Source organism: Podarcis vaucheri (genome assembly GCF_965113315.1).
Source record: "Podarcis vaucheri genome assembly, chromosome: 10".
NCBI lineage: Eukaryota > Metazoa > Chordata > Lepidosauria > Squamata > Lacertidae > Podarcis > Podarcis vaucheri.
In genome coordinates this window covers 45455716-45481995 of record NC_138748.1, presented here as the reverse complement: position 1 = coordinate 45481995, position 26280 = coordinate 45455716, and the positions used below count along the sequence as shown (strand labels likewise).

Genomic DNA, 26280 nt, shown 5'->3' with positions numbered 1-26280 from the left:
TCCCACCATGAGTGCTACCTGATGATTTTCGGCCCATCGCAAGTTGTTAAAGCAGGAATGTGATACACCTTGGGCCATGCTGGCTGAGGCTCGTGGCATCTTGAGTCCAACAAGGCCAGGAGGGCCGCAGGTTCCCCACCCTTGGGTTAAAGGCTAATTTAGGAAGTTGTGAGTTATTTCAAAATAAGGTGTACAAAAATAGTTGTATAGCTGAAGCTGGCATTTTTGCCTCCTGGCTTTCAGTGGCTCCCTCTTTCCCCAGAAACAATCCATTTGTTTGTAATCGGGGTGCAGATGGCGATTGAACTGCTAATTCTGGAAAAGGAGCATTCGCACCGGTAAAAGATTTAGCCGCGGATCCCTTTAAGACGAAATGCCCAGCACCAAGATGGCAGCTTCCTTTCACCTCTCTCCTGCCTGTGCCCTTCACTAAGATGGGGAGGGAGGGGAAAGAATGATGTCATCGCATGACTGTGTTTTTATGAATGAAAAGAATCCTGTGAGTGAGTAATTCCAGGAAACTCATATTACAACTCAGCAGATCGCAGCGCAGAGCCCAGCTCAGCCCTTCTCCTCGGAAAACAACAACTTCGTTTACAGAAATAAACAAGGCGATTTGGAGAGCCGAATCGGCGAGAAAAACGCGGGGGCTCCCCAAGGAAGGAGAGAAGGGAAGGAGAAGGGCAGCGAACAAAAGGCGGACTCGGGGCGTTCGGGCGAAGTAAGTGGACGGCGCGTTTGCAACTCTGTAGTAGGGAAACTTAGAGACGTCAGAGGACGGGGGGGGGGCTCTTTCTGCTTCTGGGCGCCCGGACGCCTTCCTCGCCGGGGCTCCGGGGCGCCTTGCGCACACCGCGGGCGCACCGAGGCTGACGGCTGGGCGGAAAACCGCGTTTCGTGGCTTTATTTTCGGTGGCGAGGAGTGGCTGTTGGTGTCGATTTCCTTCAGGACACGAGAGCGAGAGCCATTATCCACTCGCCAGGCTCTTTTAGGCAGCGTTTTCTGCCCACGAGCGTAGTTTTCGTCTGTGGGGGGTATGGAGAGGAGCCCGATCCAAGAAGGATGTGGGTTCATCCTCCCCCCGTTTTCTGGGTCTCCGTCTTCGATCCACGCAGTTGCGAGGGAGCCGAGACAGCTGCAAAAAGGCAGGAAATCGCTTAATAACATTGGAGTTACTCATAGTTCATATTAACCATGTGTATGCACGTGCTGCGGCCTTGGTCACATGTAAAGATGTCTGTCTGGCACGGACGTGATCTGGGATCTGATGGTGGGTTTCGGGGTGGCAGGGCGGTCTCCGCCAGAAAATCCTCTGGTTATGTGTAGATCCGACTTCTGTTTTAGGGTTGTTTAATCTCTCCCCCCCCCCCAACGCCCCCACGCCAAACCGCGTAGTTAAAAAAAGCCAGTTATTATTTTCAGAGAACGGCGTACTGGCTTTGGCGGGCCGGGGGAGACGTGTAGAGGAGGAGGGATTCCCCAAGCAGGTTCCCTGACCCTCCGGAAGGGGGCTGGGAGTCTGGTGACAAGAGGTCAAGGAATGGGAACACGGAGGGGGGCTTTGGGAAACTTCCACAGGAGAGTTTCCAGATCAGCATTTTTAAAGGACAAAAATAAAACGGGAGTACTCCGGTCTGGAGCAGTGCTGTGTGAATGTTCTCTTTAGAATAAGGCTGGGTGGTTGTGAGTATCCTTTATACCTGGGGAGTCCTGACTAACTATTTGGGATCAGAAAGGAATCCCACCCCCTCGAAAACTGCCGAGATATATATATATAGAGAGAGAGAGATCACGAAGGAGAAACCTGTGGCCTTCCAGATTTTAAAGGACTCTTAACTCCAGTTCCTATCCACACCAACGGTTAGGGATGATCAAGGTTTTTCCAACAACTGCTGGAGGGCTGCAGGTATGTAAAATATGATATAAAACATTGTCAGTTGTTTGAAAGCAACAAAATGAGCATCTGTTACAAAGCTCAAACAATGGGGGGGGGGAGAGAGAGGGCAGAAGCAAAACAGCCACATCAATTTTAAGAATAATTTTGGAACCCAAGAGGCTGCAAGAGAATAATGTGGTTTTCGCCCAGTGCCTCAAAAATGCCAGAGTAGGTGGCAGGTGGGCACCAGGAAACTTGTCTTGCAAGCTACACCTACTGATATTCCGTCTTCTATGCAACTATGAAAGAAGCAGGAGTCACTGCCCCCTGTTGAATCTGGCCACCCTACTAGCATCTAGCATGAGCTTGAGAGTAACCAGTTCTCTATTATTTGACACTACCCACTTTATATTATTTGACTAGTAATTTGATTCTCTTTGGGCATTTTCTTAAAAATATTATTTTTATTCTGTATCCCGTTGTGTAGTCTTGCCACACACTGCTGGACTGAGCCTGTCCAGCCGAGATGGCTACAATTTTTCCAGTGAGTTGGGTGGTGGCTGTACATGTAGGTGACAGATAAAACGCTTCAGAGAAAGAAAAGAGAATAGAAGGTAAAAGGGGGGGCAGTTGAAAGAAGAGGAAAAAACTGTAGGTTGAAAGGCAAAGGTTACCCAATAGATATCATAGTTAGGAAAATTACTAAATCCAGGGGGTGAGAAAACAGGCAAGGACCTCAAAAGATACAATCACTTGTGAGAAAACTGTAAAAACAAGTGAGTCCTGTATTGAAGAGGGTTGGGCTAGATTACTCGTGGGGTCTCTTCCAACTCTACAATTCTTTGATTCTTTGTAATGTATTGTTTCAGTTTTCTTAAGCGATGATACAGTAAACAACAAAACAGACCACCTCCCTCCAGGCAGGGAACAAAAATAATGATAATTCCCTGGCTGCTAATTTTTATTTTGATTCATTTAGTATAAAAACAGGAAAACAACATCATTCAAGGCATATAGTCAGTTGTCAATTGTTTGGCACATTCAAGTTCAGGGACTCACAGGTCAGAATTTCCAAGACTGTAAGGTGCTTAATAATAATAATGTTATTTATACCCGCCCATCAGGATATAAAAAGTTACCCACTATAAACATAGTGCACATATTTAACATATAAGTGGAAAACTGTATTTTCTGCTTTTTATAAAGAGGGTCTGATGTTTGTATATGAATGCCCACATAGTATAATTTTTAAAAAATGAATATCCAGGAGTAAGTAAGAATAACAATATTTTGGGAGCCCAATTAGCTGTTGCGGTTTTCACAGAAACTTTTGCCACGGACAAGTACTCTGTGGTTCCATCTCTGGCCTGCTATAAACTCTTTGATGCATGTTTATGGCTTCTGAGGAATGTAATTCTCCAACTAATGGCTTGGTCCACAGGCTAGTTATTACTCTGCTTAGGAAATTCTTTCATTAGCCTTACATTTAGTAATGCTTTCTGTGCACAGAAAATCTGGTGCTTGTTGTTTCTGAAGATAACGTGTGCTGCACCAGGACTTTGCTAACCTTTTTCTCAGCCACTTTCAAGGTTGACCAACCCTCTGAAAGCCCCCCAATCCAACGCTGGTCACGCCAAAAGTAACTGTGACCTCTGAACGTGTCCTCCTACATGCATACACAGATCACATACAGCTGCAGGTTTCTCTCAGATGCAGGTGGGAAGAGTCCAGGAGGGCTAGAAAGAGGAAAGCATTGGTCAGAGTTGGCTGATATTATCTTTAGCACCATCTTTAGCACCATCCCTAGAGAAGCATTTGACAGGGAGGAAGAGGCGAAATGGATTCAGGAGGGTGGTGTGTAACTTGTTTTTAGACTCTGTGGGTCAGGTGCCTCCCCCCCCCCCCATGTTGCTATAAGACACCTCATATCATCTCTGGCCTTTGGCTTTGCTTGCTCAGGCTGATGGGGGTTGTCATTGAGCAAAACCTGAAAGGCCAAAAGTTTGCCACCTGCACTATTGGGACAGAATAAACCGAGAATACAAAACTTTCTTATTCCGATCCAAACCATTGGTTGGTCTAAACCAGTGTTGTCTTCACACATACACACACACACACACACACACAGACTGGCAGCAGCTGTCATTGTTACCTGCAGGTTTTTATTTGGAGATGTTGGGAAATGTACCTCTTGGCCTATGGAACATGTGCTCTGGCCCCACCTCTCTCTCTGCTGAGGGAACTTTCCTGTGCTGTGGTATATATCTGAATGTCTGGACTTGTTCAGCTGTCACACATTGTTTATTTGCATAACTGCAAATCCTGATGATGATACTTTAACTGTACATGGACTCCCGCGCATTCATGTGGTTCCCCCTTCCCAAGCCAAAGTATTGTTTTGGTTCCCGTAACATGAATGAGGAAGGGAAGATGTTGCTGGAATAGGGGACAAGTCAAAGGACTTGTGCTTATCTGCTAAACCCTACGCTGCTTAGGAGCCTATAATGTTGCTTCGTTTTTTTAAAAGGTGCTGCTCTTTATCACATGAGAGTTGTATTTTATTGTGTTATTGTAAATTGCCTTGGAGGCTTTGCTGAAAGGTGGTATCTATTAAATAAATAGAAAACTGGCACATTTATACTAAGTGCATTTCCTAGATAGGGTGGCCAGATGAAGAAGAAAAAAGCTAATGTGCTGAATCCTGCACCTTTAATAGTTGTGTAGAAGAAGGGATTTTAGCAGGTGTGATTTGCCATGCTATCCTTAGGGTTGCCATCCCATTCAGATCTACTGGGAAGTAAATGCCATTGAACTTGATGGAGCAGGTTATGAGTAAACGTGAGTAAACGGGCTGTAGTTGTCAGTTTCACTTTGCAATCAATGAGGCTCTGTTCCAAGGAAAACTGGGCTGTTAGCATTAATAGGTTTTTGTTTGGGATGACTGTGACTCATGACATGTGAAAGGTATCAAGTCAAAGGACCAGTTTAGAAGCAGCCTCTCTATCTTGAGTTCAAACTTGAGCTGTCAGATATAAAGGAGGACAGGACTAGACAGGAATACACAACTATTAAAGGTGCAGGAACCCACTACTATCTCCTCCTCCTCCTCCTCCTCATTATTATTATTATTTAGATTCATATACCACCCTTCATCACAAGATCCCAGAGCAGTCAGTGACCTGATTCAGATGTCCAGAGTCAGGCTTTCTGGGTGGATTTGCAAGCTGGCAACTGCTGTCTTATCTGAAGTTATATGAGGCAGCTACTTGACTGAAGCCAAGTTGGTCCGGATCTGATCTGTGCCTGGTTGAGTGACTTCCTATGAACCACTTGTATGCTGCCTTAGACTCCATGATAAAAGAAAAGTGGAGCATAAATATAAGAAAGTAAAAAATAAATGAGTGGCTAGTCCCCCATGATGGCTGCAAAAATCTGCACAGACAAAGGTAAAAAAGTATAAATTCAAGTGTCCAAATAACAAAAAGGTGAACAGGTCACCTAAAGCATGACGGAAAGCTGAGCCAGCATTTAAATTGCTGGTCTGCAAATTTGAGTTGTGAAGCCAGGGTGTAGCCGGGCTCCCACTGAGCCTGAGGGACTTGCTGCGATCTTCATTCACCCTAGTGAGTATCATTTTCACGTGGCTGTTACTCTGTCCTGTCTCACATTAATTTTAAATTGACATGGAATTAAGCGGACTAAATTGTATTTCATGTGAAAAGGGGAGAAGCGTAGAAGGGTGGGAAAACTAATTTTTAAATACCACTCGGGTTCAGGGTTTCCTTTCTCTTCTCTTCTCTTCTCTTCTGCCTGCCACAGATAATACGCTAGTATGTGTCAGCCCTCCTCTAATATGTAGCACAAAGACGGGAAACCTGTGTGGTCTTTCAGATATTTTTGGACTCCCATTCCCATCATCCCCAGCAAGCACAGCCAATGGCCAAGGATTATGGATGGAGAAGGCTAAAAAGTATGAAGGACTACAGGTTAGCCACCCCTATAGGCATGAGACTGTTGTAACACTGGATTCCATCCTAATGGAAAGTGAAAGTTCAGATCGACATAGAGACAGAGATCTTAGCTGCTATCGTTAAAGCTGAGCTGGCTTCTTTCAGAGAATAGAAATTAAGCAAATAATTAACTCTTTCTTATAGATTTCTCCATACCACGTCACAATATCCTCAAATCACTATGTCCATTTTTTTATTTAGATATAAATTTGGTTCATGGACCATAAAATGTATGGTCTTTTGATCCATAGGTCATAAATTTATATAGCAGCCCCTGTTGACCTGGGGCAATCTTGCAATAGTACCCAGAGAGACCTAGTAACCCTCATCTCCTAAATTCAGAATTATCAGAATCCTATCAGATACCTGGTTCTCTCTGACCTAAAATCAGCTTTAGGTCATATTGAACTAAGGTTATGTTGGCAACAAGTCAACAGTAGAATCATAGAATTGTAGAGTTGGGAGGCACCACAAGTGTAATCTAGTGCAGGAATCTTTTTGCCCAATGTGAGACTTGAACCCATAACCCTGAAATGAAGAGTCTCATGCCGTAATGACTGAGCCAGCCCTCAGACTATTTTTATTTACAGTGGTACGTCGGGTTACATACGCTTCAGGTTACAGACTCCGCTAACCCAGAAATAGTGCTTCAGGTTAAGAACTTTGCTTCAGGATGAGAACAGAAATCGTGCTCCGGCGGCGCAGCAGCAGCAGGAGGCCCCATTAGCTAAAGTAGTGCTTCAGGTTAAGAACATTTTCAGGTTAAGAACGGACCTCCGGAATGAATTAAGTACTTAACCCGAGGTACCACTGTATTTTGATTTCTCACCTACCCTTTATCAGAAGGTCCCAATACGGGTTGCAGAAATAAAACATACAATTACAAAACAAAACAGTTGCAAGCCGAAAAGTTTAAAAACAGTTCCATACGTCAAACCATTTCACGTAAAAAAACAGTTAAATATAGTTCCAATACAGATGCAGACTAGGATAAAGATAGCCACTTGAAAGGCTTGTTTAAAGATGGTGTTCCGTAGGCACCAGAAAGACAGAGATGGTGCCTGGCTAATGCCCTTTGGAATTATGTTCCATTACATATCATATTCTATAATATAGGCTGATACCAAACAGATCCACATTAGCACTTGATCACATTAATCTATTTGTATCCTCCCTTTTCTCCCACCTCCTTTGTCAACATTTAGATTGGAAGCAGGATCCTGTCTCATTGCACACACTACTTATGAAAGAGCCATGTACACTGAGTCTACTCACAAATAACAGATAATTGACACGGGTCCTTTTCTACCACACTGATTTCATGCAGTGTTGATCTGAGTGAAACCAAGCTTTGGAAAACAGTTTGCAATGTTTTGGCCTCCGTTTAGCATAGTTCCTGACACGGGTAGTTCTTGAAACTTGATGGACGTTGATTTGGAGAACACAGTGGGGAAGGCATTCTGGGTATATAAGGCAGCGCTAGCAAATCTACCTCCCTGCAGATGTTGTTGCACCCCCAATTCCCATCAGCCCCCACCAGCACAGCCAATGGTCAGGGATTATGGGAGTTGTAGTCTAGCAACATCGGTTATGAAGGGGTTTGAATAAGTTACTGCTTGGTTGGGAAAGTGGTAATGTAAACCTTCTGTTTCTTGTTGGCTTAGAAAGCACAACTTGGTGTCCTACGAGGAACTATCTTGAGCATTTGATACTATTATGCTGGAGTTCAGCTGTCTGCAGATGTTTATGCATATGCAATTATAAGCCGCCTCTGCTTTTGAAATAGCATACACAGCATTGAGAAGTATCGGCTAGTTTTGAAGTAGCAACTCTCTAGTGAGGTGAGTAAGCTTCATTAGAAGTTGGATGCCAGGTCTACGACAGTGCACATCTTGAAATGCTTCTCTTAAATTATTGCCATAATAATGACTTGTGCCAGCTTGCAAAATATAAGGACTATCTCCTGCCTTAACTCCTCTAGGAGATGAGTTGGCAACTCCCAAGTTTGAAAGGCTTTGAAGCTTATGCTGCAGAGTTTACATAGAGACGGTCGTAGGCACAGTGAACCTGATGCAAAATGGGGTGAGAGTTTTTATTTTGATCTCTGCCGCCACCCACTGAGTTGTCTGGAGCCCCTATGCCAGTTATTGAAGGTGTTGTATTCTTCTGGAGTGGTGGTTGGACGAGGATTGGTTGCTTATCAGTATTGTGGCTGGTTGATATTGCACACTAGGGGGCCAAGTGGAAAAAGAGGACTGGGGATAGCCAAAGCTCAGTGGTAGAGCAGCTGATTTGCATACAAAAGGTCTCAGGTCATCCACTGGACGCCAGGTATGGCTGGGGAATACTCCATTTCTGAAAATGTGGCGAGCTGCTGTCAATCATTGTGTGGGCGCTAGAAGGGCCAGTCATCTGATTCAGCATATGGCAGCTTCCTATGTTCCTAACAGGGCTCTGTCCTCTCTTCCATCTGGCCACCATTCTGCATCCATTTCTACTTTCTTGACTTCTAACCCATGTTCCTGCTGAATCTTATTATGCATTTGTGCTGCTATTCCTTAGTCACCCAGTGATGATGTCATTTCTGTGAGTCCCCGTGCAGTTCGATCCTGTGCACTATTCCTCAGTTGCACGGTGCTCAGTGGGGCTTATTCCCCAATAAATGGGTTTAGGATTGTAGCCTTAGGGTTCTAGGCTGTGTACGCACCATACATTTAGAGCACATTAAGGAATGTGCTTTAAATGTATGCCGTGTACACAGCCCATCTCAAAGTAGACCCATTATGATCGGTGACGCTAAGTTAATAATGTCCATTATTTTTAATGGGTCTACTCAAATGTCGAATGCAGCACTTAAAGGTCTTTGGGTTGTGCTGTTGTTCTCCACCTTGTCTGCATCTCGCTTTTGCTTTCAAGTTCAATTAACATGCTCTTCGGGGACAGAGAAAAGTACACAGAAATATGCAAATGCCCTGTTGCAAACCATCTCTCAAGCTGCGTTGAGGCCAGCAGTCCCATTGAATTCTATGGAGCTAACTTGGGTTTCAGTCACAGTGCTTCATTGCACAGAGGGTGGCTGATGCATGTACTAAATTGGCAAGTTAAGGTAAACAGATCTTTATATTTCAGAGTAATCCCTTTTCTCTCCTAGCTGTTTGCAGCCTCCTTCCTCAAACATAAGAAGAGTGGAAAGAAGCTGCCCTCCAAAAGAGGGCAGGAGAATGATCACAAGCCCATAGACCTATTTAAATATCCTAACACAGGGTTGCCATATTTCAAGAGGTAAAAATCTGGACACAAAAGGTTGTTGAGTTTTTTTAGGGCAACTTCCAGAGCCTGAACCACAGCCACCCGCATACACACAAATTTTAAAATCCAAGATCCAGGACATTTGCTTTCAAATGTAAAATTGCCCCTGGATTGTAGGACTGCCAAAAGAGGACATGTCCAGGAATTCCCGGATGTACGGCAACCCTATCCTAACATACACCTCTTATTTGTCTTTAGTTTCCTGATCCTGAGAAGTATAACACCAAGGGCACTCGCTTGCTACAAAAACCGTTCAGGCTGCTGTGCGCTTCTAAGCCTTTCCAATGAATGGCTTTATTAATTGTTATTCTGTTTACTAGTTAGTTGTATGCAGTCTACCCATCTGTTCTTTATGTCCCAGCAAGGTGAGGAGAGCAGTACTTCCCCCTAGTCCTCCTCCCCCTTCCACCTACTCTGCTTGCTTCATGGAATGTGGTTGCACAAGTGTCGTGGAGACTTGTTGGACATTCCCTATGATGCAATTAGTGATGTCTGGCACAAATCACTGCCCCCCTCTCCGTCACACACACAGTGGCCTGCAGCACTCCGTGAACTTCCTTAAAGATAAATTCTCTCAAGTTCATGAAAGGGTGAGACAATATATATGGGGTGGGGATAGCTGCACTTCTGTTAAATGAGAAGGAAAATGCAGGTTTAAACAGCAGCAGAGGTTTGAGTAAAGTAGGCAGTGTTAGAAATGCAGGTTTATAAGCTACCGGTAGGTGCCAAATAGCTCCTTAAACCAAGGTATCAGTCACCAAAACGTAATATCTGTTTGCCATTTTGGAGCAAGACGGCTCTCAAGTCTTATTTTTCAAATGATGGACTGACTGTGATTGATTCTTAGTTAAACATCTGGCTAGTTCAGATGACAACCTTGAGCTAGGTTAAGAGCTTTGAGAAGTTAAGGAAAAGTTGTTCGATCCAAGGACATTCCCATATATATTGGCCTATTGTGACCTCTGCTTCTGCTCAGGCTGCACAGAAAAAGCAATTCGGTTCCAGAAATTCATTCCAATTGTGTGGATAAAATATAAGTGATAGCATTCTACAGGATGGGGTATTAGTGTGTGAAAACAGTCCAGATCCAATGATTCCCAGGCATTCACCTCCAGATGATTGCAAAACAGAGTGATGATCAGTTGGGAATGTAAGGGGTAGGCAGTCTTTTAGGTATCCTAGTTCCCAGCTTCAAGCTGAATAGGGCTTTGTATATCAGTGACAGCACCTTGCACCTACTTTGGTGGCTAATTGAGAGCTAGTGCAATTCTTTCAGCAGTGATGTAACATGACGTTGATATTCCACCCCTGTGAGCTGTTAAGCCACCATACTCTGTACTAGCTGCAACTTTAAGCAACATTATAATCTGCACATTGAACTACATTATAAAGATATCTGAGCCTGGCGTTTCCTTTTCCACCCTTCCCTCTCTTTTGTGCTGGAGCACACATTTATTTACCCTTTAAAATTGGAGTGGGAAGGTTGCACTGAGGATAGCCCAGCCCCTGCAAGAAGCTTCCTCTGCTGCAAGGCTTCTTCTCATCCTTACCCACTGGGATGCAATGTGGTGCTACTATAATATAGGAGTATTTCACAGAGGCTGAAATGTGGTTGTGGTCAGCATTCCTTAGTTGTACAGAAAGGCCCTGACTCTCTCTAGTATTATAGAACTATTTTTTCAAAAAAATTAAAAACCTTAGCATCTGTGTAGCGCTTCAGTGTATGGAACATGCGCTAATTTTCACGAAAACTCTAGGGTAGATCAGTGTCGTCATCCCCATACTGCAGATTGAGGTGGGGAACATGCCTGACAGCGCAAATTTTACAAATGTACATGGAAGTAAATTCCACTGTGTCCAGTGGAGCTTACTCTCTGGTACGTGCATTGAGAATTTCAGCTTGAAAGATATTGCCTTACCTATGGCCACCTAGAGAGTTCAGGGGAGATGATCAAGCAATGGCTGGTGTCAGGGTCCACACTGATGGGGGGTTCCCAAGATCCAGTCCCTACCCCATTGTGGGTTGTCTTTCCCTCCCCCTCAGCGACCACTCTTTTTCTGACAAGTGAGCAGATTGTGACAATGGCAAGGGAGAACAGGTGGTCCCATTGGTGGATAAAGGCCCATGGAGGATGTTTTGCCTAAGCTGTCCAAAATCTGGACACAGCACTGATTGTGAACAGAGGACTTCCTCGTTCAGAGTTTGATTTCAGCACTTCACTAGCCAGCCACCCCTTGCTTCAGCTCTCGTTTCCAGTCTCCTTTCTTCTTTCTTTTCTTCCCAGTGTGTGGGGTGGGGAGGCTGAACACATGATTCATTTTGTGTCCTCTGTTCCCTGTTGATTCTGGAAGTATACCTTGGCTGCACCTGACGTGCACCGGAGCACCTGGCTTTCCTGTACCCAAGGCGTCTCCAATGTGATACCTTCTAAATATTACTGGATTCCCAACTCCCATATTTCCTGGCCATTGGCTGTGCTGATGGGCATCGACATCCAAAACGTCATGGGTGGAGGCGGCACATGCCAGATTGGGAAAGGTTGGCTTACCGTGCCGTTTCCTCTGGCACGTACAGTGCTCCCATACCTCTGAGTATAAGCCCAGAATAAAAGCCAGGGACGTTCTCTCTGTATTGCAGTCCTTTGAGTGTTTTGTGCTGCTTCCTCTTCCAGAACATCTTGACTCCTCTGCTGTCATTGGCTGGGGAATCTCATCCGTCTCCCATCTGTGCAAACCCTGACACGCCACATCTTCTCGTGTTTTCCTTTACCTGTCCTGGTTTACCTTGTGGCTTCTCCGTCAGCCCTGCTTTGTGCACGGGGGTGAGGGTGGGGGCTTTCATGCCTGGCTACTTTGCAGCAGTCTGCTTCAACCTTCGGTACCGGTGGACTGCACAGTGGAGAGGGCAACACGGATGGCCTTAGCAACCTGTTTCTGCTGATTCACAGTGAGCCGGCTTTTCTCCCGCCCACGTTCCTGCTGTCTCTGGCCTATCAGTCCTCCTCAAAGACTCTCCCTCCCTCTTTCCCTCTCTCTCTTATTTATTTAGATGGATAGCCAAGCTCGTCTGAATAGCTTGGGGCAGATAATGATTAAAAAAAAAGAATCAGGTTGGCTAAAGAAGAAGAAAATACCATTCCTCTTCTGTCTTAATTAACTGTGCAAGTTTAGCCCAAAGAGGACTTTTAACACTTCTGCAAGATTCTCCATCTAGAGGGGTTGTAGGAGTTAAGTTCCTGTGGGACAGCCACCAAAAAAACTCCTCTCTGTGTGCAAAGATGGTATTGTTGTTGAAAGTGTGTCCTTAGTTTCAGATGGGATGGGATGTTGGGGAGGAGACTGACTGTATGCTTCTTTGGGGCTTGTTCATAATTCTAAGGCTACATTCACAGACAAATGTTGGTTTGTTTCCTTTTAAAACCACTGTGTTAGCAGCACCCAAGTGGGGTGCAAGCCTGGGCTGTGTTATGGAGGCCCTAAATGGTGGGTTTATTTATTTATTCTCTTATACTCCATTTATGCACCAGCCAAGATGAGGTTTCAAAGCAACTTAAAATTGAATTCGCCCTCAAATGGGTAATAGAAATATTAGAAGTAACTTTACATGCAGATGGGCGTTCTCAAACTTTGTCGCAGTGACATTCCCTGTTACAGGGTAAGAAGGGTCCTGGATGAGGCAAATAGAAGGCTGAGCTTTCATTATTAACTCTTGCTGAGCTTTCAGTGTTAACCCTTGCCTTTACCAAAGCAGCAAGATGGTTCAGAGGGGATACCTTACATGTATTTAGGTAGCAGAGAGGGAAAGCTTTGCAAAAATGGGGTGGTTCATCCCCAGCGCTGGCAATCAACACAGTGATTGATACACATTTCCATGTGTTCATTGAAATGGGTAGATGCAAATTTAGAAATAAGTGGTGTTAAATAGAAATAAGTGGTTTAAATAGAAATTTTAAAAAATGCACTTTGCTGTAGTGGGGAAGACTGTTACTGAGGCAACTGTGTGCCTGCTCAGTCTACAGTCCAGGTGCTGCCAACTGTTGAGGGGCAACTTTCAAGATCCCTGCTCTGTTGCTCTCCTTTTCATAGCTTCATAGAGTTGGAAGGGACCGCGGGGTCATCTAGTCCAACCCCCCTGCAAGAATGAATCTTTTGCCCCATTGGGCTTGAGCCTATGGCCCTGATATTAAGAGTCTTGCGCTCTACTGACGGAGCTATCTAGTGTTCTTTATCGTTTAAACTGGACTTGGGCCAGGCAGCCCTTGAAAGAAAGCACTGTCCTCTCTAAAGTAGGGCACATGGCCACCCTGATCACGTTTTTCTTTTTTGGGGGGAAACCCTGGGGTGCCTTGCTAACTATTTCTGTGGCCTGCTTGGCAGTTAATATTGCTCAGTCCGGAGCAATGAATCAGGAGGATTAAAGAAAATGCACCCAAGCTATAGATTGCCTCCCAAGAGAGGTCCACTTGGCTCTGTGGCGCTTGGCCTTCTGTGGAGTGGCAAAAAGTTGATTTATTTTGGCAGGGCTGTGCTTAAAGTGGGAGTGGGGTTTTCCTGTCTGTCCTTTCTTCTTCATTTTATAGTGCAAGGCCCCTATGGGTCCTGGAAAGGAAGAATCCAAAGCAAACTGTCAAATCTAAAGGCCTGCTACATTGGTGTAGCGGGGGGGGGGGCAACTGCCCCCTAAATAAAAATAGGTACCAAACTGATGTTCTGCCCGCCCCCCAACAAAATTCCTGGCTATGCTCATGGCCTGCTGGGCTGTTGTTAGTGGGGTGGGTTTCATTCCATTTTTTTCAGGTCCCCCTCCTCCACTTCAGATTTCTTCCTTCCAAGGAAAATAAATACCCCAGTTCCATAGCTGACATACATTTCAGCCCTCATTTCAGGGTGTGTTGGTGGAATGAGAGGGCTTTGGATGCAGCAGAACTCCTTCTCTATTGGAGGAGAGGAAAACCTGGTTTTCCTTTTAGCCCGTGGGACACTCTTCTCAGAACAACAACAGGATTGCATCCTGATTTTCCGTTGTTGGTACAGTGGTACCTCGGGTTACAGACGCTTCAGGTTACAGACTCCGCTAACCCAGAGAGAGTACCTTGGGTTAAGAACTTTGCTTCAGGATGAGAACCAGAAATTGTGCGGCGGCAGCAGGAGGCCCCATTAGCTAAAGTGGTACCTCAGGTTAAGAACAGTTTCAGGTTAAGAACGGACCTCCAGAACGAATTAAGTTCTTAACTCGAGGTACTACAGTCCTCTTTTATTTTTGCTGTGAACAGCTTTGAGAGACCCTGGGCTGGAAGGCATGGTAAAGATGCCTTTCAATTTCTCTTACAGCTGTACTCCCAGTGGAACTACTTCAACACAAGGATATAATCATAGATAAATAGAATTGTAGAGTTGAAAGGTGGAAGACAGGAGTCCCTGGCGTGCTCTGGTCCATGGGGTCACGAAGAGTCGGACACGACTAAACGACTAAACAACAACAACAAAGAGTTGAAAGGGACTCTAGTCCAGGGTTTCCCAAACTTGGGTCTCCTGTTGTTGTTGGACTACAACTCTCATCATCCCTAGCCAGCAGGACCAGTAGTCAGGGATGATGGGAATTGTAGTCCAAAAACACCTGGAGACCCAAGTTTGGGAAACCCTGATCTAGTCCAGCCTCCTACAAAGCAGGAATCTCAACTATAGCATCCGTGACAGAAAGCCATCCAACCTCTGCTTAAAGACCTCCAAGGAAGGAGAGTCCACCACCTTCTGAGGGAGTCCGTTCCACGGTTGAACAGCTCTTACCATCAGAAAGTTCTTTCTGATGTTTAGTTGGAATCTCCTTTCTTGTAACTTGAATTCATTGGTTTGGGTCCTACACTCTGGAGCAGGAGAAAACAAGCTTGCTGCATCTTAGTGTGATGTTTTGCCCCCACAGGTTGCTACTGAGTGGTGCAGATCCATAGTCTTGTTTTTGTTTTATTTTAAGGTGTCTTGTGGCCTGGTTTGCATGTAGTGTTAAGCCACAAGTTTCCCCACAAACAAACAAACCAGCCTCCTTTGTAGTTTGGCAAGTGTCTGGGGTGAGATGGTGAAACAAACCCTAGTTAGGGAAGGGTGCTAGTTTCACACCTAACCCCATCCCATAGTTAAAACAAACCAAGGTTCATAATGTATGTGGGATGTATGTATATGTACTGGAGAGGAAATTAAGTAAGAGGCTTGCAGAATGCCTGGGACTCATAGGAAGGAAGAATATTCTTCAGTGTGCATGCAGCTGGCTGGCACAAGAAGGGGAATGTCCAGCCCCTAAAGCGTTAAAGATGAAAAATATTTAAAGTATGACATTAGCAAGGGAGTTGTGTCACGGGGCACAAGCACCGTCCAGAAAAGGGGAAAGGTGCCTGGGACTCCAGCAACAAATGAGTTACAATGTGCGCTGGTTAGATGAAATGATTGCCCAAGAAGGTCTTTATAGAGTCACTTCTTTTTCGATATGCTTTTTTGAACTAGCAGCATAATCGGGCCTATTTAGTTATACCTGGATAGCTTCGTGCCTGCTGCGTGCTGGGGATACTGGCAGGAAATGTATTAGCTCATGGTTCCCCTCTGCCTCCCATCTTGAATGTCATTTGACTGTACAGACAGGTACTGTTTGTCCTCCCATGGAAACACGGCTGCCCTGAGGGTTGAAAATGGTGACTGACTAAGCTGCGGCAACAGAAGCCAAACAAAATGAGTGTATTTTCTGCTTGCTGAGCTGAAGCTGCTGAGTGCATGTGTGGCGAGGTTTCTATTCCTAGAAGAAACTTTGGCCTGCTTCTGGAGGGGCAGGTTAGCAGTGGCCCAATCCAAGCTGGCATTGTGGGCCACTTCTGCCTTCCTCAAACAGGCAGTCCTGTTTGTTCTCCAAGACTTGGGAACCTGTTGTTTCTCTAGCTGCTGGGCCTGTGCCCATCGCCCTTGCATCTGTCCCCAGTCTCCTGTCTAGGCATGTCTCAGTATGAGCAAAACAAACAGACTTGAGTAACTTTTTCCCTCCTCTACCTCCTCCTCTCATTCTAAGGGGAATATACATCTGGCCGTTTCTCTGGCCAGGGATCTTCCACAAATACATTTGGGCCCTAACCGTGTGTGTGTGTGTGTCTGTTTTGTGTGGTGAACATGACTCTTAGGAAAATTACTGCGGATTTGAAAGAATGCCACGCCTGAACTTCTGCCTCAGGTTTCATTCCTGGGGCTTTGATGCTCCTGTGAGGGAATGTGTATAAAAATCCTGCAAAAATAAATTGCTGACCTCAGGTGCTGAAGCTGACATGACTAAATTTGACCTGACTGAATTTGCCCTTTCTTTGGGATCAAGGAAGTATAGCTCCCATCAAGTTTTAGAAACAGAGGCAAGGCGGATCTTACTTTGTGCCTTTCTCTTTCCACACAAACACCCAAATTATGCGCTTAGAATAAATTCAGGCTTCATTGGTCTGTTTCTGGAGTCCCCTTCCCTTTAGAAGGGAATCAACAGTATTCAGCCAGCATGTTGGAAATTGCTTTCATAGGCTTCTGGGGCAGTAGGATAAATGGGAATTTTTTTGTGGTGCCTGTTTGGATCTAATTGTCCCTATCCCCAAAGGCTCAAAATGCATGACAGTTAAAAAAGAAAACAGCCTGCTCTTAAATGAAGTCCTTGCTGATCTCTAGCACCTTTTTAAAAAATGCTTTTATTCTCTCCTCTTCAAAAAAAAAGTTTAGGGCCATGGGCATAGTTTCCTTCCATTTACCTTCCCAGCAACCCTGTGAGGTAAATTAGGCTAAAATAGTAACTGGCCCTAGGTGAGCGAGGGCTAAGCAAAGATTATGAACTCTGGCTTCCCCAGTCCAGCATTTGTACATAGCAAGGTTTGGGCTCACATGCCTGATAGCTTTCCAGTCTTCTGCATTGAGAATAGGAAACCTGTAGCCCCACAGATGCTTTGAACAGACACCCTGTACCCGCAGATGGCTGCTGGTGGTGTGGTACCTCGGGGCAGTGCTGAAACGCATGATCTGGCCATGCCCTATAGTGGCGCTGATTTAGATGGAAGTTGTCGTCAGTATAAACTTGGACCTGGGAAAATCCCTAAAATTCTCAGGTGCCCATGGTACACTTAGTTATATTCCAACATTGTGCGCCTTGACAGAAGGGCAGTGTAGTTGGACTTTGCACGTCCTGTCGGTGGCCAAAAGGCTAGTTAGTGTTGCAATGCTGGGAGGGAATTGCGTTTCCTCCCCTGATTGCCCAGTGGTTGGAAGACTTATCTGCTCTTGCAGCATATGCGAAAGCTACGCTCAGCAAGTGGCGCAAAGAGGAATAAACACTCTGGCATTTGGGGTCTGTACTGCTGCAGCCTGTTCCTCACATACCAAACTCCCTTTTAGTTTTGCTCTGGTGGCATTAATTTTTAATTGTATGATACTGCAGTACAAATTGCTATTATCCTTTTATTGTTTCTCTTGGTTGATTGTCTTGTTAAGGGGAAAACAAGAACCAATAAAATATTAACAGGTGTTTTTGTTGTCCTTTTAAGGGTGGCTAGATCCAGCCAATGGGCACTGCTGAGGGAGCTGGGTCAGAATAATAATAATAATAATAATAATAATAATAATAATAATAATAGGGTCCAGGACAGACAGCAGCAGCGGGGCCTTGCCAGGGTTGTCATGGTAGCTGGTGAAGGGTGCCAACTGCCCTTTTTGCTGCAAAATCTTTTAACAAGAAATTCTTCAGGCTACGCAAAGGCTTCTGCCAGTCGATATAACTGAGATAGTCCTTTTCCCTAGTGAAACAGCTGGTCCCAAAAATGCACAGACACCTGGCTGCAGGCAGAGCTGCTTAATGCCTGATCCCCTAAGGGGAGCCGATCTGTATGCATCTGCACTTGGGGGATGTGGGGATTCTTGCTTATTAGGCACCGGCCGCCAAGTGGCCTGAATACCTCTGCTGTGCACGTAAAAAGAGATTGTGTTGATTCTCTCTCCCTGGTGGCTTTCTAGGCACTGTGGCATGTCAGAGACACACCCGCCAGCTGGCTCCCCACCGTTCTGTTTCCTCCCTCTCAGGAAATGTTTGCCCTTGTGCAGTTTCCGGTAGCTGCAGGACATGCCCAGTGTAGAGACGCTATTGCGGGGTGTGTGTGTGTTTGTGTGTCTAGCTTTTTGGGGAGGTAGGTGGGCTAGTGTGTGAGAGCATCAGAAAATCAGGACAGATTTTTTAAATGTATACACACACACACACACCAACAAGCATGACTCATTCTGGCACTGGGTCAGCAATCTGGTATCTCTCCTTTGCTCTACTGGACCAAAGAATTGTGGAACATTAGAAGAATCCTTCCACCCACCCACAAGGATGGTTTTCTTAGGGAAGAATCCAAGTGTCTGTTCTGTGCCTGTGCATTTGGCACGACGGCTAGGGGAGGATGCGGTTGGGAGACCCAAGCAGGGCAAAAAGGAAGGGGTACGTTTGTGTGGCAGATGTTGCCTCTCTCCACCCCCCCACCCCCCAGAGAGCACAAAATGCAGAGGTGGATAGAGATCACAGGCTTATTTTTATTTTATTTTTCTGTTCTGCTCAATTACAGACTCTTTTCCGGGGGATCGGTGGGAGCGCGACGTAAAATGTCATCTGACAGCTTGTCGAGCAAAGCCCTAAAGGTAAGAGTGTCACTGCACTGAAGAACATGCTTCTCTCACCCCTTGTTTTCATAGATCTCTAGATCTATGAAAGTCAGGCCTGGATGGGAGGGTGAGAGAGGCTGATCCATCCCATAACTGCGGGTCAGTGAGGGAGACTGGTCATTATGCAGGTGAGCAACTGTCCATATGTTTAAATGGAAAACCTGGCCCCATTTGGAACAATTCAGAAATATGCAAAAGCACCTTTGCCCAGCGTTTCTGCTGTGTATTTTCTGTAGCTTTTCCCCACCTCCTCCTTTACTCTCCCTTGCCTTCCACTTTCCCTCTTTTCTCTGGGCCCTCCATTTCTTATTTCACAACTCTGCTTCCTCCCTCTATTACTGCCCGCTTTTTCCTGTCCTACTCCCCGAATGTTCGGAGCCAGTAAATATACGTGCAGAAGTTAGTGTGTGGAATTAGACTTTCTCCCCTCCCACCAGCAAGAAGCACAGGAGGATCCTGAGAATCTGGACTTCCTTAAGCTTTTTGAGAAACGCGAGTTTCTAATCCTCATGGTGGGCAAAAATATGTTTTGGAAAGTGGCAGCAGACAGTGTCTGCAAAAGATTCCAGTCTGGGTGGAGCCGAAAGGGGAAGGATATTCTGTGCTCTTCCTCTGGTACTTTTCCTCTGAGGGTGTGATCGCACTACATTTTGTTTTGTTCAATGTGATCTGCCTTTTACTACCAGGATTAGTTTGTGGTGCATGCGCTCACCTTGCCTGTTGTATCGGAGTCTCTCCAGGCCCCATCCGTATTTTCTTTCTTGGTAACATCAGTCTGATGTGATACCTTGGCTCCATGTTCCTTAAACCATGTCAGGGCCTTCCCCATATATAGAGTTAAAGGGCTTCCCCTTGCACACAACTTGACCCAAGTTGTACAAGAAGTTAGCTTAGGAACAGGAAGGAAAAGGAATGTCTTAACTGGAAATTATAACACTTGTTTTCCCACTTGCTGGGACTATAATGGAAGGAGAAGCTGAGCAAGCCGGTTTCCTGAGAGATTTCTCGCGAAACAGCCTGTAGGGGTGTGTGGTAGGTGAGCACACCCGTGATGTTTGAGGAAACGAAACAATAATAATAAAGCAGTGTTGAGCAATTGGTGTTATTTGTCAAGAGGCCTTGAGGCTGAGCAGGTACTGAAAATAGAGACACCTGATTCCTTATCTTGTCCAGGTGTCCCTTCCTAATGCTAGCCATCAGCGGCCTGAATTTTACTGCTTCTTGTTTTGGTACACCACTTCTCTATTCAAAACAACACTACTATAAATCTTTTTTTGGTTCACTGTAATTGCCTTGAGGTTTCGTGTGGTTTCAAGGGGTGCGGAACTGAAGCTTGTAGGTTAAGGCAACCAGGGAGTGGGGGGCACTCTACAAGGTGACGTTCCTGTTTTAATTGTCTCACACCTCAATGTGTGCTGGATATCAGATTATAGAAAGCCTATGCTACACCTGTTGCACCAGTTACTGATTTGTTATGCTAATCATTTCAAAGTCACTGAGTTGAATCCAGACTAAGTTAGTCATACTTTCAATCTCATTGACTAGTCCCGCTGAAAGCAATGGGATAAATTAGTCATGAGTCACTTGTAAGTCCCATGGACTTTGATGGAACTAAAGCATAGATGTGCAGGGTTAGATCCGGACCAAGTTCAGTACTTTTAGTTAATTTTAAAAACACACCCATATTTTAGACATAATTTGTGAGCACTCTTGAATATCTGTTAGAAGTACAGTGGTACCTTGGGTTACAGACGCTTCAGGTTACAGACGCTTCAGGTTACAGACACTGCTAACGCAGAAATAGTACCTCGGGTTAAGAACTTTCTTCAGGATGAGAACAGAAATCGCGTGGCAGCAGCGGGAGGCCCCTTAGCTAAAGTGGTACCTTAGGTTAAGAACAGTTTCAGGTTAAGAACGGACCTCCAGAACGAATTAAGTTTTTAACCTGAGGTACCACTGTATGTGTAAATTACCACAGAGCTGTGGAACCTGTGGTCCTGTCGAGGCCTAGTAGTTAAAAACAATACCTCCCATCATCCCTGACCATTGGCCATTCTTCCTGGTGCTGATGGGAGCTGTAGTCCACAGGTTCGACATCCCCAAATAAACATAATGTATGCATTTTATAATGTGCATCACTACTGTCAGAGCACTTGGGTTTCCTTGGTGGAGAACGTTGCCAGACCTGCTCAGCTTCCTCCTTGGCTTCTTGCCTTTCTGAGCTGCTCTCCCTCACCTCATGTCCCTTTTTCCTGAGCTTTTCTGATGCTCGATACTCACCTGCTCCTTCTGCTCACCAACAGATCAAACGGGAAATGGGCGAGAACACACCACACCTTTCCGACGAAGAACTAATGGGTTTGTCGGTGCGAGAACTGAACCACCACCTGCGGGGCCTGTCCAAGGAGGAGGTCGCGCGGCTGAAGCAGCGCCGGCGCACGCTGAAGAACCGCGGCTACGCGGCCAGCTGCCGGGTCAAGCGGGTGTGTCAGAAGGAGGAGCTGCAGAAGCAGAAGACGGAGCTGGAGAGGGAGGTGGATAAGCTAGCGAGGGAGAATGCCGCCATGCGCCTTGAGCTCGACGCCTTGCGCGGCAAATACGAGGCGCTGCAGGGCTTCGCCCGCACGGTCACCGCACACGGCACTACTGGCAAGGTGGCCACTGCCAGCGTCATCACCATCGTCAAATCTGGCTCCAACCAGGCCACATACTCCTAGTGTCCGTAAGCCCGTGTCGCGAACTGAGTCCTGTTGCCATGCCTCTGCCCAGCTCTCACCTAGAATGGCTGTAGCTGCACTGGCCCCTCCCCCTTCTTCCACTTTTCTTCTGCCATCCAAAGGAGACAGAATCAACTTGAAGACGAAACGGCTGAATGTTGAACTTCCTCCTCTGTCCCTTAACCTTCATGAGGAGAGGGTGGGAAGGTGGTGCCCGACTTGCGTAATTAACTGTTGATGTTTATCCGTGGATTGAGATGCAGTGGCCAGTTATCCCCTTTTTCCTCTCTCCCCCTCCCCCGTTTTGTTTGCCAGGTTTCTCTCCTCTTGCCTTTCTGCGTACCCTTGCCCCCAGCTGATGCAATGGGGTGGGCCTAGAGAGGGCTTCCCTGCTACAAGCTGGGAACACAGGCTCGGAGAACCTTTCGGCCGCAAGGGTTACAAAAGGGATATAGCCTTCCTGTGAGAGGGCAAACTAGGTAGAAGCCGCCATGTTGTCGGTGAGAGCTGCCGCTGCAGGAACCATCCAGGATGAAGCAAGGTTCTGGAACCCTTGTCAGCTCACCTTTCTCATCCTGGCCCTGTGTTTGTCTGTGTTGTCACTCTGCCTTTCCTCTTCATTGTATCTCACAGCCATGCACCCTTTGGCTCAGAACTCTTCAATTTGTGGGTGTGGTTTGAACCGGCTGTAGCAAGAGCAGCCCTAATTAGACCTGGGCCTTTGGTATGTGGGCAGGCTCAATAACAATAAAGAGGGAACTCATTTCAGCAAGGGACAAGGAAGGAAATTATTGCTGTACGGTCGTACGAACGATCTGAGGAAGGGGTCTCTGAGGTACATGCCGAGAAGACTAGGTCAGTTGCTGGTATCCCACTCTAGCATGCTAGAATACAGCGCACCGCAGTGATTTGAAAAGGCAGCCGCTGTCTCCAGCTGCGCAGGTGTGCGTGACGCTAGTTCATGGGACACTATGTTGTAACGGTGCTCTTGGGCTGAGGTTGCAAGATCTCTGACGTAGAGTGGAAGCAACGTCCTAAGGAGAGGGAGAGCAAGCTAGGAGAAAGTGAGGAGGGGAGTGATGGGGCGAGGCAGGAGAATGAAGGGTAAAGCACGTGAAATACTTGAGATGGGGAAGGGGAAACAGGATTATAACTGAAATCCTGGGAAAGCCATTTGGTTCTAGTGTGAATAGTTTGCAGAGGCATCGCTGTGGTGGCCCCTTGCCCAATTTTGCAGTATTCCTGCTGAGTGACCTGTATGATAATTTGGGGACAAAGAGGAGGCAGTCAGAAAGAAACCCCAGCATGATCTGCAAAGTGTGTCTAAATCAACCTGTTTGAAAATAAATGGCAGATGAGGCATTGCGAGGAGAGAAACTTCCATATTTACTCTCCATCTTCCCTGTGTAGTGGAAAAAAACTAGGCCCAGAGCATCAGGAAATAATTTAACATCAATGTTACAAAAAATGAAAAGCATCTACTTTCAGGAGAATTTAAGTATGCAGAGGACTGGCCCAGCCCCAAAGTCAGGAGGATTCTGCAGATTCTGCAGCAGGGATGGGGACCTGTGGCCCTTCATCTCTTGTTGGGTTGCAACTCCCATTGTCCTTGACCTTTGCTCATGTTGGCTGAAGTTGGTGGGAGAAGCAGCCGAACAACAGCTGGAGAGGCGTCTGTTCCACTTCCCCAACCTAGACTAAAAGAAAACCCTATGAGCCCCTTTGTGCTCTTTGTAAACAAGTGGGGGGATGTCCATTCACTCTGGTGGAGGAAGGAGAAGAAACTGCACGTGGGAACACTCATCAAACAGGGATGCCACACCATTCTCTGGCCTGCATCCCCCTTCTCTTTGCTCCATTCAGTTGTATGGAAGAGGGGGCACTGCAACTGGTGTAGGGAGGGGAGGGCGCAGAAGAAACACAATTTCCTCAGCCCTGTGCAAGCCAGCAAATGTATATTGAAAGATTAATTTGCACACGGCAGTTTAAAATAGCTTAAAGCAATCCTGGCTACACAAACCAAAACTGAGAGCTCCTCACCAAAAGCAATTTCTGCCCTAATAAACTACCCAGATAAAAGTTGGTTGGAGAAACTGAGGTGAAGGGGAAGCTGAGCTTTGCTTGGAGGAATTAAGAGCTCACAATATTTATCCCAGCATCCTTTTAAGGGTGCAATCCTGGGGGTTGATGGGAGTTTGAGTCCAAGGTTTATTTGGAGGGCATGACATTGGTTAGCCTGATACTAGATGCCCAATTCACCCGGGAGAATAAGCCCCACCAAACTCAGTAGGACTTCCTTCTGAATAGACACACATAAGGTGGCACTGTAAATAACATTGATTAGCTAAAGTTATGCATTGCTGACCAGTCAGCATTTGAGTGAGTTTTTCCTCCTCTGAAGTTTAAGTGTCCCTCTAGATTACTGCTCTTCCACTGGGAATGAGCAGTGGTGCCATAAGAAGCCCAGCAGAGGCTCAGTTTAAATGTGATGCTAAGTGGGTATAAAAATATATGTGCTGAGCCAGGCTTCAATAAAGCTGCTGTTCCCTTTAAACCAGGTTTGGGATGGAATTCATGGGATTCATGTGGCACAGAGATGTGCTAATGGTGCATGCAGGAACCCAGTACCCGATTAAAGCATAATACTCACCTCTAATCCACCGGGGGAAATCGGTTTTGGCCCAAGCTGGGAGCATAAGAAGGGGGAAAAGGAAACGTACACCACCTACAATCTCATCAGCCCTGGAATGCTAGGTTCACCACTTCGTTGATGATGTTAAGATGTTGACAAGGAACAAGTCAGGGTTGGCTTGAGTGCAGGTAGCCATGAAAGGGTATGGAGGGTCAGATTAGATGAGTCTTGAAGGTACCTTCCACCCTTAAATATATGTGCTAATATAGGAACCAGTGAGTATTTGTGGGCAGTCACTTCCAGGCATGTACCACAGTGACTTATTTATATGGCAAACAATTGACCCTTTGATTTCTTTAGACATATGGTTGGGTTCACCCATCCTGCAGCTTACAGTGACATCACATCCCCCTCCATGATGGAATCAGCTTCCAAACCAGTGTTGTCTGTCTATCCGTCCGTCCATCCTCCCCCTCCACCCTGTGATGATGCTTATGGGAGTTCCCTATTTAGCATTTCCCCTACCCCTCTTTCCCTTTGTCCCTACCTGTGATTTATTTATTGCACGAATATAAGTTATTTTTCACGTCCTTTATGCCATTCCGCCTTGTGGCACGGCCAGGATGTTGGTACAGAGCCGTACTTTATATTTTATATATGCAAATCACATTTTATCTTCTATAGAGCAAGAAAAGTACTTATTTATTTTCTGACTTACAGTAAGTGTCCTGCCAGACTCCTCTGTATTTTGTAGACTTTACAAATAAAGCCAGATTTTTTTTTTCAAAACGGAGAAGCTAAAAACAAGATGTTTGTGTTTTTCTCAAAACTGTCTTTGCAGCAGCGAGAGGTGCCAGGTTGAAGCTATAGGAGGCAGTTTTCGGGATCTTCTGCACCACTGAAAAATATTAACTCCAATCTTTGAGTGACAGTAACACACACCCTTGAAAGACAATAATGTGGGTGCATTTCACACCAGTTTAGAGGGAAATTGTATACATGAGAACACACCAGTGACCTCATAGAGCTAAAAAGAATTAAAAGTGAGGTCAGTGATAGGGAACCTATAATTGCTAGACTCCATCACTCATCAACCGCAGCCAACATAGAAGGAATGATCCAAGTCCAACAGCTGGAAGACCTCAGGTTCCCCATCTTCCAGCTAACTGATGTTCCGAACACTCCTGCACTAGAGAGGTAGAGTAGAAGGAAAGTGCTCCCCCTCTATACCACGATGGGGATTGGGTACGAGGAGCACAAAATGAAGTGGGGATGGGAGCTGGGACTGGTGCCACTCATTGATACTCACATCACAGGCAAATAACCCATTTGGTGTCGGTGGCACCTTTACAACCACTTTCTTCATGTCAATGGTAACAAGAACAGATATGTTGCCTGGAGTTCCAAGATGCAGGCCAGCTGCTACTGGGGAAGCACGAGTCACTGCAACAGATTTACAACTGCAAATGGGGGTGGGGGGCGGGGAGATCAGGCTAGCAATGCTCCAACAAAACCAAGACACCAAAAAGTATGGATTGAAGGGTGCTTTAGCCAGAATTTGGCAATGTCAAGGATGCAAGGAACTGCAAATGTAAGTGTAAGTTGTTAGACGACTTTGGGTCTGGCTGAACTGTGCTGAAGACCCTTCAGTTGCAACGGGAATTATTTACGCTCATGCTTAACTCTTCTACAGTGGAGTACTAAACAACTGGCTTAGTACTCCCTTGGTACTCCAACTTTTATAGATTGCTGCAAGAAGCATACACATCACGATGAATTTAAAACACACTCCGGTTTCAATTGGTCTGCTCAGAGTATGACTTAGTGTGGTATCACCCTAAGCCTGATTCACGGTTTCTTATGTGTCTTATAACTGCATATTCTTTATTAGCCTTCCATTGTTCAATTATGTTGCAAAAATTGGGGGAGTGGGGTGGCTCAGAGGAAGGGTCTATGCTTTGCATGTTCCATCTCAGGCAGGGCTGGAAAAAACTTGCATCCAAAGCCGTGGAGAGCCACCAGCAACCACAGTGTAATAG

General features: G+C 45.8%; 1 protein-coding gene across 3 annotated transcripts; it reads left to right on the top strand.

The window, feature by feature from the left end:
• The first annotated feature begins 470 nt into the window (after window positions 1-470).
• On the top strand, window positions 471-25030 carry MAFF (MAF bZIP transcription factor F). 3 transcript variants are annotated; one of them, XM_082240239.1, is made up of 3 exons: window positions 471-721; window positions 18796-18868; window positions 21196-25030. In XM_082240239.1, exons 2-3 carry the CDS (start codon window positions 18833-18835, stop codon window positions 21607-21609), a joined length of 450 nt encoding a protein of 149 aa, XP_082096365.1. In that variant the 5' UTR covers window positions 471-721; window positions 18796-18832; the 3' UTR covers window positions 21610-25030. The 3 variants fall into 3 exon arrangements, with proteins under 3 accessions (XP_082096365.1, XP_082096364.1, XP_082096366.1); XM_082240238.1 differs by lacking the exon at window positions 471-721 and adding an exon at window positions 813-1146; XM_082240240.1 differs by lacking the exon at window positions 471-721 and adding an exon at window positions 1404-1907.
• The last annotated feature ends 1250 nt before the right edge of the window (window positions 25031-26280 follow it).

What these genes read in the sequence shown, in the direction of transcription:
- MAFF (XM_082240238.1), top strand. Translation starts at nt 1,064, where the DNA reads ATGTGGGTTCATCCTCCCCCCGTTTTCTGGGTCTCCGTCTTCGATCCA. An exon ending in GCCGAGACAGCTGCAAAAAG is followed by an intron (nt 1,147 to 18,795) that starts GCAGGAAATCGC and finishes GCTCAATTACAG; the next exon opens with ACTCTTTTCCGGGGGATCGG. An exon ending in TGTCGAGCAAAGCCCTAAAG is followed by an intron (nt 18,869 to 21,195) that starts GTAAGAGTGTCA and finishes GCTCACCAACAG; the next exon opens with ATCAAACGGGAAATGGGCGA.